Below are 14,685 nucleotides of genomic sequence, written 5' to 3' on the forward strand. Positions count from 1 at the left end.
CCTCTCCAGAATCCCATTCCCCCACCCGCAGCTTCACTCACTGACTGGCTTTCTGACGATCCTAGGAACTCAGCGGCTGCCTGATGAGGATGTAAATGTCCCGCCCAGTCCATGCTAATTCAGTGACTGTACGAGCTCAACAAGATCTCGTACACTGAGGAGCAGGAGCAGAACAGCATTGGCTTCACTATTCACAGGCACGTGCTGTCAGCCGGCTGGGATTTATGACGCAGAGGAGCAAAACAGTCCGGACTTCAATTACAGCCACGTGTTGGCAGCCGGGCGGGGGTGTAACCTTACCCGGGCGGCGCGCCCACCTATTTGGCTCTGGGGAGAACACTGATATACAAGTATGTTTCTTCCAGAGTAAAAATGAGCCATAAATTACTTTTCACCTAAGTTGCTGTCACTTACAGTAGTTGGTAGAAATCTGACAGAACGGATAGGTTTTTGACTAGTACATCTCTTCATGGGGATTCTCAGTATGACCTTTATGCTTGACAAAAGCACTCCCTGCAAAGGACTTATGTAAGAATGCAGGCTGCTGCCCCCCCCCCCCCCACACACACACACCTGTTTGCATACTATTTCGGCAGTTGGACTGAGCAACTGCTGTTCACTAAGGTTAAAGGACAACTGTAATGAGAGGGATATGGAGGCTGCCATACATTTATTTCCTTTTAAACAATAGCAGTTGCCTGGCAGCCCCTACTGGTCTATTTGCCAATAGAAGTGTCAATCACATGAGTAAGTATGCAGCTAATCTTGTCAGATTTTACAATAACGCCAGAAACACCTGATCTGCTGCACGCTTGTTCAGGGTCTATGGCTAATATTAGAAATAGAGGATCAGCAGGCTAGCCAGGCAACTAGTATTGTTAAAAAAGAAATAAATATGGCAGCCTCCATATCCCTCTCGTTAGTTGCCCTTTAAAAACAAAGAAAACCTTGATAATCCCCTTGAGGAGATGGGCTAGTCCAAAACCTGTCAGATTTCTACTACCTACTGTAAGTGACAGCAACATAGGCGAAAAGTAATTTATAGCACATTTTATTCTGGGAGTGATGTACTTTGTGTTTTCATGTATTTTACATTTTTCATAATGGTTCTTTCAAAATGCAGGAAGGGGTGTACACAACTTAGGCCCAGATCACACTACACAAACACTTGGGCAAGGGTTTAGGGCCTGTTTCCACTACATGTGGAGCGATTGCCACACTGCACCAAAACTGCATCCAGTGTTAGTCAATGGGCCTGTTTCCATTGATGCAAAACCTCCAGTCACGATAGGATGCGGTGCGGCTAAATTTATGGATTGCATGCTGCAGTTTCCCGCAGTCCGCATGCGGGTCACATAGGGATAGCATTGACCACTGTGACTGGCAGTGCATCTGGCCAACTGGCCCTTACTGAAGTAGAAAATAATGAACGTTTTTTTGCACACAGGCTGACAACTTTCTGTGGACAAGTGTAACATACCCATCAGTTTAGCTGAATAACCCTCTAAAACGGATTGCCATTGCAAGACAAGGAGACAGGACTGAGTTGATAAGTTAATTTATTGATATTTTAAGCCTTGACATTTCTAACAAAAATATATGATGAATGAGGGATGGAAGTCTCAGGTATAGAAAGAGACATTAACATTTTAGAGCCATAAAATGTAACTCAGAACATTAAGAGAGTCAATGTGAGATAGTAAAACTTTGGGTTTCTCCAATTCTGGGTCACTCTCCTCTTAATTGCACGAGTCATACAGAGTAACTGCATAAGCATGGAGTTAAAATGAACAGAATATACAGTACAAAAACCACACACAGAATCAGGATGTAGCAGCAAGGACAAGAAAAAGTAAAATACAAGTTGGCTTTTGCGAGTGACCTTACAGATTATGATGTTTAAAGAATACCTGTAGTCAGAATGCAACGTTAAGATAACTTACCTCAGTAGGGGGTAGTCTTTCTACCCCCCCCCCCCGCGTTGTAAAATGCTATACAATATTCAAAATGAATGTTGCATGAGGTAGCACTCCGATGTCCAAACAAGCATGCACTACTTGGGTGCAAAGTACTGCCCATGCCTGACGCAGTAGCATTATCTGCTTGAGCATGATTTTTCTGTACACGAGCAGCTCTGTGATACTGCCCAGGTGCAATCCTACTGACACCTGCACAGTGTGGCTGCGCTGGTGCACAAAGGCAGCGCAGCTGAGAAGGTGGCATTTTTTTTTTTACTGACTACAGGTTTGCTTTATTTTCAGTCAAAGGAAGGAGACTAAGTGATGGCGAGATAGATGTACTCTGTGCGCGGCAAATGTAATCCCTCCAAAGTAAATTTAAAAAATAAAATAATTTTAGTCAAAATGAACAGTGCCAAATATATATTTTAGATTTAGCTAGGATTAGGTTTAACTTGTATTTTACATTTTGCAGTCCTTTAAAAAGTTATGGCCTATAAAAAAACCTAAATAAATAGCTGGCCTTTGATGGAAAGTGAAAAAAAAAAAAAAAAAATCAAAACTGCCAGAAAACCACAGCTATGGCCTTGCAGTTTTCAGACCATCTCTCCGTCCTCAAAAAAAGAAAACAAAAACAAAAAAAAAGTGAGAAAGTGAGCGAGATGCACTAAATTGTAGTGCAGCATACACTGATGTTTCGACTGGGAAAGGCAGGACTGACAACACTGAGGACATTCTGACTGGAGAAGAGCGATAAGTGAAAACACTCACTGCAAAAAAAAAAAAAAAAAAAAAAAAAAAAAAAAAAATTATATAAAGGGCAAAACACCATAGCCGAGTCTGAAACTGATGTACCATACTGTGAATTCTGGGCCTCATACTAGACTGGTGGGGGTTTAAAGCCATATTTGACCATGAACAGTGCCACTTAATAGGAAACAACAACATTGTGCGTTATAGAAGTTGTGACCCCCAACATCCCAAAAATTAGTACAAATGGAAGGGAATGCCTACAAGAGGGGTAGGAATTTCACAAGGGTAAAACATATAAATTACTTTGAAAACAGGTTCAAATCCAATAACTTTTTGAACAGCATGTAAAAATGTTACGATACTCAAAATCGCAGAACATGCAATGTGTTTTGATCTTAGCAAAACACACAAGAGAGTTGTGGACAAAAATTCAACGTAGACCTGGTTCAGTATTCAGATATATACACTTATTATTGATGGAATCCCAAGTAATACGTTGGGTTTCCAACACATTTCACAAGGTTCACTACTTCAGAGCTCCATTCATAAAACGTTTACCTTCTACCCTCATGGACTACTGAAGAAGTTAACCATGCTCACAAAATATGCCGAGTTAACCAACAGTTACCATCAAATCAATAATTCATTATTAGCACAGATTAAACACATTAAAGGATGTTCAATAAAGTTCATGCATTTTATTCTGTTAGGTGGCACGTTAACCCCATGAAAGTGTCCCCTTCATATCTTGGGGTCAATGACACAGAGGCTTGCCTGAGGCCTAGAATCCATAGAACAGAGCTTCTATCAGAAGCATTTTACACAAAATGTGTTACTTTCTGACTTCTAAAGAAGGGATGTTGCCATGGAAACATCCCTCTCTACCTATTAAAGTCCTTCACAATCAGACACGTTTCTCAACATAGTTGGCGAAAACGGCCACAACCAGTTGTGTATACCTTTTATTGTGTGTTAATGGATGTTAAGCCTTTCAGGAACATCTACAAAGTAGATTTATGTGGCTATTTAACTGTAAACTTCACAGCCCTGAGAATATTCGCAATAATTTGCCAGTAAGTGTCCATTTTGCCCTCCGACATAAAATGCTAAAAATGATTTTATGCACAGAGCAAATTTCAGCAATCTCTAGGTGTACAAATCTCTTCATGAAAGCCTGCTGTTTGAAGAAAAATAAAACCATAGAGCGAGGGAAAAAACAAACTAGATAACACACAATGTAATTTCAGATCATGAAAAAGGCAGCTCTTTACAGACATTGGGCTGGAAGTGGCCTGTTGACACGGCTGTCAAAAAAGCAGCAGACAAGTGGTGGTCAGACTGTGCAATGACCAAGATAAAAATATTCTGTGGAGGAAACAGAAGAGGACAAATGGGAGAGAGGAGAGAACAACAAGCTAGAAAACTTGAGGTGATCTGGATAATTTATGGACATCGGTCAAAGCTCTCCTCGAATTGAGGTGTTGAGCAAAGACTTCATTATCAGCATTTCGCTGCTCCAAAAAGATCCAGAGTTTGCAGATACCCTGCTGTTGCACACATTGCCCATGAACATCCTCTTGTGACAGGTCAACGTTTTTTTTCGTCTGCGACTCCTGGAAATGAAATATTTCGGATCTTATGATGGACTCCATTATGATCACTGGATGCTGTTTAGCCGCATTGACCTCACAACTGGAAGATTATTCACTGGGATAAGCAACAGCAGGGTTTAACCTCAGCAGCCCTTTTGAGTGATGTCACCACCTGATGACTTGGTAACCTCCATGGTGGTGAATACCTGCAAGGAAAGAGAAAGAAAGAAAAATAAGCATACTATATATATACAGAAATGATCTTAAAATGTTCATGTTCACAAACCGTAATTACTCTGGAAGTATACATTCTGTAAAAAGTTACCGTAAAGGGTAGCTGTACTCCTTAAAGAGACTCTGAAGTCTCATAAAAATCATGTTTTTATTTTAAAGATCTCTAACATGATAGCTCTAACTAAAACACCACATCCCCGCGGCTGAACTCTAACTAAAACCCCCTAACTCCCCCCCCCCTCCCCCCCCCAATCCACTACTTTCTTGGTTGTGAATTTTGCTGCCCTGGGAGGCAGAGCTTTCAGCTGCAGCTCTTCTTCCATGCATGTCGATCTGCGCGTATCTCCACCTCTATCCCGCCCCTCTCAGTGAAAGAAGACAGAGGGGCGGGCGGAGGCGGCGATCCGCGCTGATAGACGCGTGCAGAGGCAGAGCTACAGTCAAAACCTCTGCCTCTCACGGAAGCACTCCCCGCAATGTGCCCCGGGGAGTTTGGGGGGATTTAATTAGAGTTCAGCCACGGGGATGCAGCGTTTTAGTTAGGGCAATCATGTTAAAGAGATTTTTTAATATAAAAACATGATTTTTATGAGACTTCAGAGTCTATTTAAGAGGAACTGCAGAGGTGTAGCTGTATTTATGTTTAAAAATACAAACATCCTTTTAATGAAACTTGAAATGAGAAGAGCATGGAAGTAGCTACTGCCAACTACCTGAAATTGACCATCTGTGTCACACTCCTGGAGGCAAGTCCACCACTATCTCCATTTTTAACCAGATTGTTGGAGAACTTTATTCTGTTTTTGCATGTTTACCTACATTTGTGTATTATATTGTTCACCCTTGGTGGCGGTATATCACATCCTTTTGCTTCATCTACAGGTGGCAGCCGCACCTACAGGTGGCAGCATTCGCTGCTTGTAGAGTGAGCATATGTGGGTTAGTGTTTTTAACTCACTACAAGCTACCTTCAAAAGGGAACCTGAAGTGAAAGGGATATGGAGGCTGCCATATTTACCTTTTTAACAATCCCAGTTGCCTGGCAGTCCGGATCCTGTGCCTCTAATACTTTTAGCCATGGATCAGGTACTCTGACTCAGGATTTATTGGATTAGTCATGTGTTTGTTCCAGGGTTTTGACTCAGACACTACGTATGCCAGAAGATTAACTGGACTGCCAGGCAACTGGCATTTTTACAAGGAAAGATATATGGCAGCCTTCTTATCACTCTCACCTCGGGTTCCCTTGAAGTAATAAATGCATACTGAAAAGCTTTCCTCTTCATGACAGACCAAAGCAAAAGCAGGCAATCTTTTCAGCACAAACCACCCGGGAGAAAAAGTAAGATTCGTCCAGCTGGATAATAAAACAGCCATTTGTTGCCTTTTTTATGAGTCACAGGTGGTTACGCTTCAGCAGTGGAAATGAAACAAGCAGCGATTCCTGAAAATTGCTCCATCTCAGCTAATTATTACATCTGACAATTTACAGCATATGTTTCCATTTAGCACACTGGCAAATCTCAGAAGCAAGGAAAATTTGCACAAAAGCAACTAAGAATACACTTGGCAGCATATCGGATAAGACGCAAGGAATGCTGCTATACCTATCCTGTGGTTACTCACCTCTGCGCAGGTTGGATGGATTCCGATGGTTTCATCCAGCTTTTCTTTGGTTAGCCCACACTTCATCGCTGCAGCAAAGCCCTGAGTGATCTCACCGGCATTAGGACCCAAAATATGGAATCCAATGACCCGGTCCTAAGAGAAAATTAAACATTGTTTATTGGGCACCTCTGCCAGGCAGGCTTTACAGATGTGACAATTCTAGTTTTCAGTCCATTTTTGGGAAATTATATTTTTCTAGATGGGCAATGGTATTGTTGAAACAGACAATTCATGAACAAAACAAGGTTTGCTTGCCCCAATACTAAATTGTCAATTTTCTTTCTTTTTTTTTTATTCATTTGAAAATGAGAAAAGGCAGTGTGGGAAACAAAATCTAAGTTTTAATTTGTGACATCTCTGCTTTAACTAGGATGTGGATACTTACGTTATCAAGTCTATTGCAGATTATCTTAGCAAAGCACTGATTATTGTCCCGGCTAGGAACGGTCCATTCCAGGGGCCAGAACAGAGTGTGGTACACCTGGAGACACAAGACCAACTCATGTTATTTTCCAAGAAAAGCAGAGCACTTACGAAGCATAAACTGTGCTCTCTGACTGAAGTACAGGTACATCTTTATCTGCATGTAACCATATTTGATAGAAGCTCACCCTGCCACTGACACCCGATATTATTACCCTGCCACCCAATGCTCACCCTGCCGCCGACGCCCAATACCCCGTCACCAACGTATAATGCTCGTCCGCCAACCTGCAACCAACGCCCAATGCTCACCCCGCTACCAACCCCCAAGCTGCCAATGCCCACACTGCCAATGCCCAACACCCACGCTGCCACCGCCCAACACCCACGCTGCCACCGCCCAACACCCACGCTGCCACCAACACCCAACACCCACGCTGCCACCAACACCCAACGCTCATCCTGACACCCTGCAACCAACGCCCAATGCTCATGCTGCCACCAACACCTAATGCTCACGCTGCCACTAACGCCCAATGCTAACCCTGCCACTCATGGCTATGCCATCTAGAAACAGTACTCAGCCCCACTACTGAAACTTCATGCCATACTGTGCCTGTGCTCACCCAACTGATAACACGCTGTTACCACGCTGAAACATTTCCCATAATCAGCTGCTAATTGTGATTTGTGAGTACATTAAAGTTTCAGTGGCGCTTCATTGGAAAAAATACACAAAAACAAGCTGCATAATAAATCTTTAAAAAAAAAAAAAAAAAAAAAAAAAACACCCAAAAGCCGCAGACCCCGCAAAACAGCACACAGGGAGAGCTGGACAATGAAATCAAACTTGCCTCCAGAGTGTCTTCACCGAAGACCTCAATAGCTTTCTCCTCCGGATATCCACAGCAGCCGTACTCCATGGGAGTAAACACAGTTGTAGGAACATTGATGTAATCACACTACAGAAAGAAGTGCAAGTTCAACTTTTACAAAATGTGCAAAATGTAATTTCACAGTCACCAAATTTACAGATCTCAGATCATTTTAAAATCCCATAAATAAAATTTGTCTTCGATTTCTTAACTTTTTTTTTTTTTTTTTTTAATCACAAGTTATCAAGTTTAACTTTACAAGCCTTATTCCAGTCCACCATTTCCTCCATGAGTGATTTGATGCACAGAGAGATTTTATTAATTTTGCTACAAAAAATACATTGGTCGGTCTATGCACATTTCTTTCTGCCAAAATACATGTGAAATTACACCTTAACTACCTGCGGACCAAGCGAGTATGAATCTACGTCGGGCAGGGGGCGCTGTGGTTCTGACCGGACGTAAACTCTACGTCCCATTGACCGCGCGCCCCAGCCCATCCGCTTCGCTCGGTCCGCTCTGCCCCCGCCGCAATGTGATGCCCTGCCGCCTCTATGACGGCAGAGCACTGTGAGCCGGGCAGGAGCCGTTTTCATTGGCTCCTGGCCCTGTCATTCCTGTAAGCCGTTCCCATTGTCTTACATAGAATGATAGGGTCAGGAGCCAATGAAAGCAGCTCCTGACCGGCGCACAGCGCTCTGCCGTCATAGCGACGGCAGAGAGAGCAACCTGCGGCGGGGACAGAGCGGCGTGTACGGCGGGAGCGACGGTAACTTGCGGTGATTCGTCGGGAAGCGGCGGTTTGCTGGACCAGCACCATCTGGTCCTTAAGGGGGCAGAGGGTGCTGGTCCAGAAAGGGTTAAAGTGGAACTAGAACAAAACAAAACAAAAAAAAACAACACACAATCATTTCAACATTAGAGCCTCTAGTCTCACTGAACCTCTAAGTTGATCTTATGCTTCCAAGGATTAGATTGCAATGACATTTAAGTGCTGTACATTTATGCGCTGTAGTTAATGAACAAGAGAGGGACTTGTAGGCTTGTTCTTAACCTGAATCCATTCTCAAGACGGAATAGTGTTCCCCCTCCATCTCCTGTGCCGCCTATGTCCCTCCCCCCTTTGCATCCAGTGTCCACCTATGCCCGTTTATTCTCTTCAATGCCTTTGTGCCTTGCCTCTAAGCTGTGTGGAGTGCCAAGCCCCGAAACCCCCCCCACCCCCCCCTGCGGGACTCGCCTTCCCGTCCAAGTCCAGCATTGTCCATCTTTGCATTCCGGGAACCTGAAAAAGCACATTCCAGATTCTATTATCCATTTCAGGAAGCCCTTAAATGAAGTCATTACTGTGAGAGGCATGCGAATCCACAGGGTTCCTTACACAGAGATACTGAGCATCTGCTGAATTTGTTGGGAATACCCTACTGTGTGTGGCAGAGCAGGTACTGTCTTGGAAGTTGTTGTAGGATACTACATATCAGACGTACGAACCACATGCACCCCCATAGTTGCACATTACCCATACCTTCAGATTGGAGTCGCCATACAGTCTCCTGGCAAGAAGGCGGCCAGCCTGGATCGCCACTGGGGTCAGCTCCAACTTTCCCTCCAGGATGTCCCCGATGGCATACACATAAGGCACATTGGTCTGCTCCTCATCATTTACTGGAATTTTTCCATTTCTAGTAATAAAAATAATAATAATAGGACGATAGAAAGTCACTTCTTTTTGTAATCCTGTTTTAAGTACCAATAAAAGCATAATAAAGTCAAAAAGTTACAAGTGGTGATTGACCCCTATTTGGAGAATCATTACAAACCATGGAAATGTTAAGGCCTGGAATGCCAGGCTGTTCTGACAATTCTGCTCTGCCCTCTACAGTAATCCAAGGCCAAGGGAGCAAGTGGGCCAAGCATGTTTTTGGGGAAGAGCAACAGAGGACAAGTCTACTCAACCCCTCCCATGGAAATGGTAAACCGGGGTTGGGGGCAGCACCACATTATAAACAATGCATGTTTACATCCACTTTCTGCCAGTAAGTGGTAATGAGGAAGTATTCTAAAGCTCATAAAACCGCTGCTTTGGGATAACATTACTATATAGGTAGAGGAACACAATCTTATCTGAGGAAAAAAAAAATATACCAAACAGGACTCTTAAAGTGGACCCAAATTAAAAATACAAGATTTCAGAAATAAAATGTATTTTCTAAATTATAATAATAAATAGCAGCCCTTTTTCAGCTACATGATGACAAATATAAAATATTTTACATTTATTGGAGGAACCCCTCCTTTCCTTTCAAATTGCCAGGACAGAATCCGGCAAAATGCTGGAGTAGGTAGTGTCCAGCAATGGAGGAATTGCTAATGGCTGCCACCTGTATAACCCTAGTTATGAAAAGGGAAGAGTGAAAAGCATGCACTGAAATGCTCATAGGCTTGAAGGAGTGTTTATTTATCTTTGTATGTGTCAGAGTGGTGCAACTAAATATTTTGAATTGAAAAATGTTTGGTTTGGGTCCACTTTAAGGTAGCCATACATCTAGCGATTCGACCAAGAGACAAATCTCTCTCCCACGTGGCTGCCGGAGTACGTGTGGGCGCGTGTGACATCACGTTACTGAGCAACTATGTGGGTCGCGTGTATGGACTCCATAGTTGGGCCGAACCTCCGATTTTAGGTTCACGAACCTGGTTCGCGAACTTCCGCGGAAGGTTCGGTTCGCGTTAAAGTTTGCGAACCGCAATAGACTTCAATGGGGATGCGAACTTTGAAAAAAAAAAAAATAATTATGCTGGCCACAAAAGTGATGGAAAAGATGTTTCAAGGGGTCTAACACCTGGAGGGGGGCATGGCGGAGTGGGATACATGCCAAAAGTCCCCGGGAAAAATCTGGATTTGACGCAAAGCAGCGTTTTTAGGGCAGAAATCACATTGAATGCTAAATGACAGGCCTAAAGTGCTTTAAAACATCTTGCATGTGTATACATCAATCAGGTATACAGTGGCGGGTCCACTGAACAGAACAGGTATGCAGTGGTGGGTTCACTGAACAGGTATGCAGTGGTGGGTTCACAGAACAGGTATGCAGTGGTGGGTTCACAGCACAGGGATGCAGTGGTGGGTTCACAGCACAGGTATACAGTGGCGGGTCCACTGAACAGAACAGGTATGCAGTGGCGGGTTCACTGAACAGAACAGGTATACAGTGGCGGGTTCACAGAACAGGTATGCAGTGGTGGCTTCACAGCACAGGTATGCAGTGGTGGCTTCACAGCACAGGTATGCAGTGGTGGGTTCACAGCACAGGTATGCAGTGGTGGGTTCACAGCACAGGTATGCAGTGGTGGGTTCACAGCACAGGTATGCAGTGGTGGGTTCACAGCACAGGTATGCAGTGGTGGGTTCACAGCACAGGTATGCAGTGGTGGGTTCACAGCACAGGTATGCAGTGGTGGGTTCACAGCACAGGTATGCAGTGGTGGGTTCACAGCACAGGTATGCAGTGGTGGGTTCACAGCACAGGTATGCAGTGGTGGGTTCACAGCACAGGTATGCAGTGGTGGGTTCACAGCACAGGTATGCAGTGGTGGGTTCACAGCACAGGTATGCAGTGGTGGGTTCACAGCACAGGTATGCAGTGGTGGGTTCACTGAACAGGTATGCAGTGGTGGGTTCACTGAACAGGTATGCAGTGGCGGGTTCACTGCACAGGTATGCAGTGGCGGGTTCACAGCACAGGTATGCAGTGGTGGGTTCACAGCACAGGTATGCAGTGGTGGGTTCACAGCACAGGTATGCAGTGGTGGGTTCACAGCACAGGTATGCAGTGGTGGGTTCACAGCACAGGTATGCAGTGGTGGGTTCACAGCACAGGTATGCAGTGGTGGGTTCACAGCACAGGTATGCAGTGGTGGGTTCACAGCACAGGTATGCAGTGGTGGGTTCACAGCACAGGTATGCAGTGGTGGGTTCACAGCACAGGTATGCAGTGGTGGGTTCACAGAACAGGTATGCAGCCAGACAGGAACAAGTTAAGCCTAACTAATCTTTCCCTGAGAGACAGTCTGCAGCAGCTCGCCCTACTCTCACTAACGCAGGCAGCACACGAGTGACCGTAATGGCCGCCGCTGCCTGCCTTATATAAGGGGGGTGGGGCTCCAGGGGCTAGTGTAGCCTAATTGGCTACACTGGGCCTGCTGACTGTGATGTAGAGGGTCAAAGTTGACCCTCCATGTGCATTATGGGGCGAACCGAACTTCCGCAAAGGTTCGCCTGCGGGACGCGAACGCGAACCACTGAAGTTCGCATGGAACCGTTCGCAGGCGAACCGTTCGTCCCAACTCTAGTATGGAGCAGGGATTGCACCCGGAGCCAGCAGGGGACAAGCGGCAGTAATGGACAGGTGATGTATAGTGCAGTGGACACCAGTGAGACACTACACATTAGGGATAACAGCGGAGGTCTCATCGCATTCGTCCCAATACCACTTGCTGTCACTGTCACGCACACGATTACGCAAATCAGGCCTACATCTTGCAGCATGTTCGATCAACGCAACCAATTTTGGCCCAAAATTAGTAGCCTCGTCAATCAGGCATGCACTTGGCGGCACAGATTTTTATCTGAATCAGATTATAATAATCAAGTCGGTTGGTCATTCGGCTGCCAAGTGGCCACCTTTATCTCGATTCTTGACTCTGTAGAGGAGAGGTTTCCTCCAGTCATGCAGGTAGTGCAAGGATTTCCCATTTAAAAGGCCTGCTTCCACTATAAACAGATTTGCATCGTTTCCCTGCAAAACTGTTCAATGAAGTGTCATCCAGACGACACTGCGTTCCAAATCGGAAGGGCATGGTGAAAATTTCTAAACCTTGCATGGCACGGCTTAGCGTTTCAGGGTTTTGTCTTCGCACCACAACGAGAGCCATGGCTCCAAGTGGACCCTGGCACATAAGGTCCAGAATGCTTTTCACAATGAGTGCAATGGTTACAACTCAAATTAGAATGTCATCTGTATGAATTTTGTTGCATAAAGATTTTAATAAGATATAAACTGTTGAAAAAAAAACATAACTGCCCATTGATACCCCTGAGGAAAGTGTGAGCCTCACCTCTGATTCAATTTCACACCAATCTTCTCCAAGCCGATATTCTTGGTGCAGGAGTCTCTGCCCACCGCAACCAGAACCTACAAGAAACCAAACCCACCCAACAAATACATTTTTAGAAAACAAGAGACGGTAACAGTATTGATGACAGCGTCTAACCTATGCCAGGTGCAAATCACTTACAGTATTGTATTCCCCTTCAATGACAGCATCAGTTTCTGTGGACTTTGCAACAACTCTGATCCGTCCAGGAGTCCCAGCCTCCAGTTGTTCCACCTGTGGGGGCAAGTTACACCATTAATCCTGAAAGCAATGGCTTTTGCATGAAATGTATTATAACCAACTTACAAGGACTTCCTTTTCAACAGTATGCAAATCCTTCCCCATGTGGTAAAGCCTGGAACATTTGAAATCGGGGGCATAAACAACCCCCTCTCGGGCCCCCCAAGCCAAACGGTTATGGCCATGACAGATTTACCTGCTTCAGCACTGTCTCGGGTCTTCTCCCCTTCCCAGAACAATTTATCGGTTTTGTATCAAAATCGCAATAATGGAAGTGACGATTCCGTGAACGCCACAATGGCGGTTTTTGACTATATTTGCGGACCTGCGCCCTCCTGCTGTGCAGTAGCAGCAGTTCAGCGGAGTCCTTCTCCCGCTGTGCACAGCTTGTACACAATTTGACAGATATCGTGCAATTCAATCTTTTCCTAAAATCGTTTATGCCTACCCCACACACTATGCTGTTGTCCTCCATTTCCTGGTATGTCATGTGCTTAGGAGCCGGGAATGCTGAACAGAGTGTGCAGCTGCCAGGAACAAGTGGTGAACCTACGCAGCGCTGGAGCAGATAATTACACTGCTCTGCCGTGGCGAGGAGGAAAAGAGGAAGGCTACCGTAGGAGCCATTGTTACGCCATTGATTTGAATGCATTTTGCTATTCCACTATGCCTAGAACACTTTGCAGGTTATGAAAAAAAAATCTGAAGGGTGGTCACACTCTGGCCCAAGATATTAAAACTGAACACTGAGTGACATTAATTGCCAACATTTTTATAGACTATGGCACTTCCGTAATAACTCTTACCAAAGTCGGTACAAATTTCTTGATGAACTTCACGCCATGGGTTTCCATGTATGCTCCAGCCTTTTCTGCCATTTCCTGGTCAAAGCCGCGGAGGAATATAGATCGCACCATGACGGTCACATCCAATCCTATACCAGCAAGAAAGCCGGCACACTCCAATGCCACATAGGAGGCTCCAACCACAAGTGTCTTCCCAGGGCAGTAATCCAGGGAGAAGAGGTCATCACTGACAGAAGAGGGGAGAAAAAAAAAAAAAAAAAAAAAAAAAGGAGGCGGAAATTAGACATTTGTGGTAGAATTAGTGGCTCATGATTAAGATCATATACAAGCTTGTACTACAGATTTATCCTCACACTAGAAGAAATCGTAAGGCTCAGAAAAAATCCACCTATTTCATAGTAAATTGAGTGCTAGGCCAATCTGCATGGTATGACACCACGGTGACGTAGTGGTCAGCATTCCTCTTGCCTTACAGCGTTAAGAGTCCCTGGTTCAAATCTAGTGTAGAATGCCATTCTAGATCACTCTAGTTTATAATACAGACATAGCACTGTGGAGGCAGGGATGTGATTGCGAACTCCTATAACAGACTGACTACTGTATATATACACGTTGTAAAGCACTGCAGTTTTTTCGATGCTATACAAATACATTGGAGACAGAGCCTTCTGTCATGCTGCCCCTACACTTTGGAACTCCCTGCCACACCCAATCAGGACATCTCCATCCCTGGGAGCATTTATGTCTAAACTGAGACGCCACCCATTTAGTCTGACATTTATAGACACCAGACTATGCCCTCTGTAACAGTCCACCCTGCATTGATCTGAGACAGCGAGTCCTATAGGAGAAAGGGGCTTTACAAATGTTCTTGTATTATATTCATAGCAATACTAATGCAGCAAACTTGAAGCAAGGAAACATGCCTATGCAGAGGAAAGGCTCTGGATATCAAAGCCTTCACGGTCTTTGGTCTGAC

At 44.7% G+C, this 14,685-nt stretch overlaps 2 protein-coding genes across 2 annotated transcripts in view; both read right to left on the reverse strand.

The window, feature by feature from the left end:
- The window catches only part of CHST13 (carbohydrate sulfotransferase 13), an 841,732-nt gene that overhangs the window by 280,342 nt on the left and 546,705 nt on the right, over nt 1–14,685 (reverse strand). The gene's annotated exons all lie outside the window — the stretch shown is intronic.
- Nucleotides 1,543–14,685, reverse strand: part of TXNRD3 (thioredoxin reductase 3) — a 61,170-nt gene continuing 48,027 nt past the window's right edge. The window contains exons 9-16 of the mRNA XM_068253077.1: nt 13,707–13,932; nt 12,802–12,894; nt 12,622–12,698; nt 9,029–9,185; nt 7,483–7,590; nt 6,591–6,686; nt 6,164–6,298; nt 1,543–4,509 (exon numbers count right to left, since the gene is read on the reverse strand). Coding sequence (XP_068109178.1) covers nt 4,447–4,509; nt 6,164–6,298; nt 6,591–6,686; nt 7,483–7,590; nt 9,029–9,185; nt 12,622–12,698; nt 12,802–12,894; nt 13,707–13,932 — 955 coding nt within the window. The 3' untranslated portion in view covers nt 1,543–4,446. The remainder of the gene's footprint in view (nt 4,510–6,163; nt 6,299–6,590; nt 6,687–7,482; nt 7,591–9,028; nt 9,186–12,621; nt 12,699–12,801; nt 12,895–13,706; nt 13,933–14,685) is intronic.

The sequence above is a fragment of the Hyperolius riggenbachi genome, chromosome 9 (genome assembly GCF_040937935.1).
Source record: "Hyperolius riggenbachi isolate aHypRig1 chromosome 9, aHypRig1.pri, whole genome shotgun sequence".
Lineage (NCBI taxonomy): Eukaryota > Metazoa > Chordata > Amphibia > Anura > Hyperoliidae > Hyperolius > Hyperolius riggenbachi.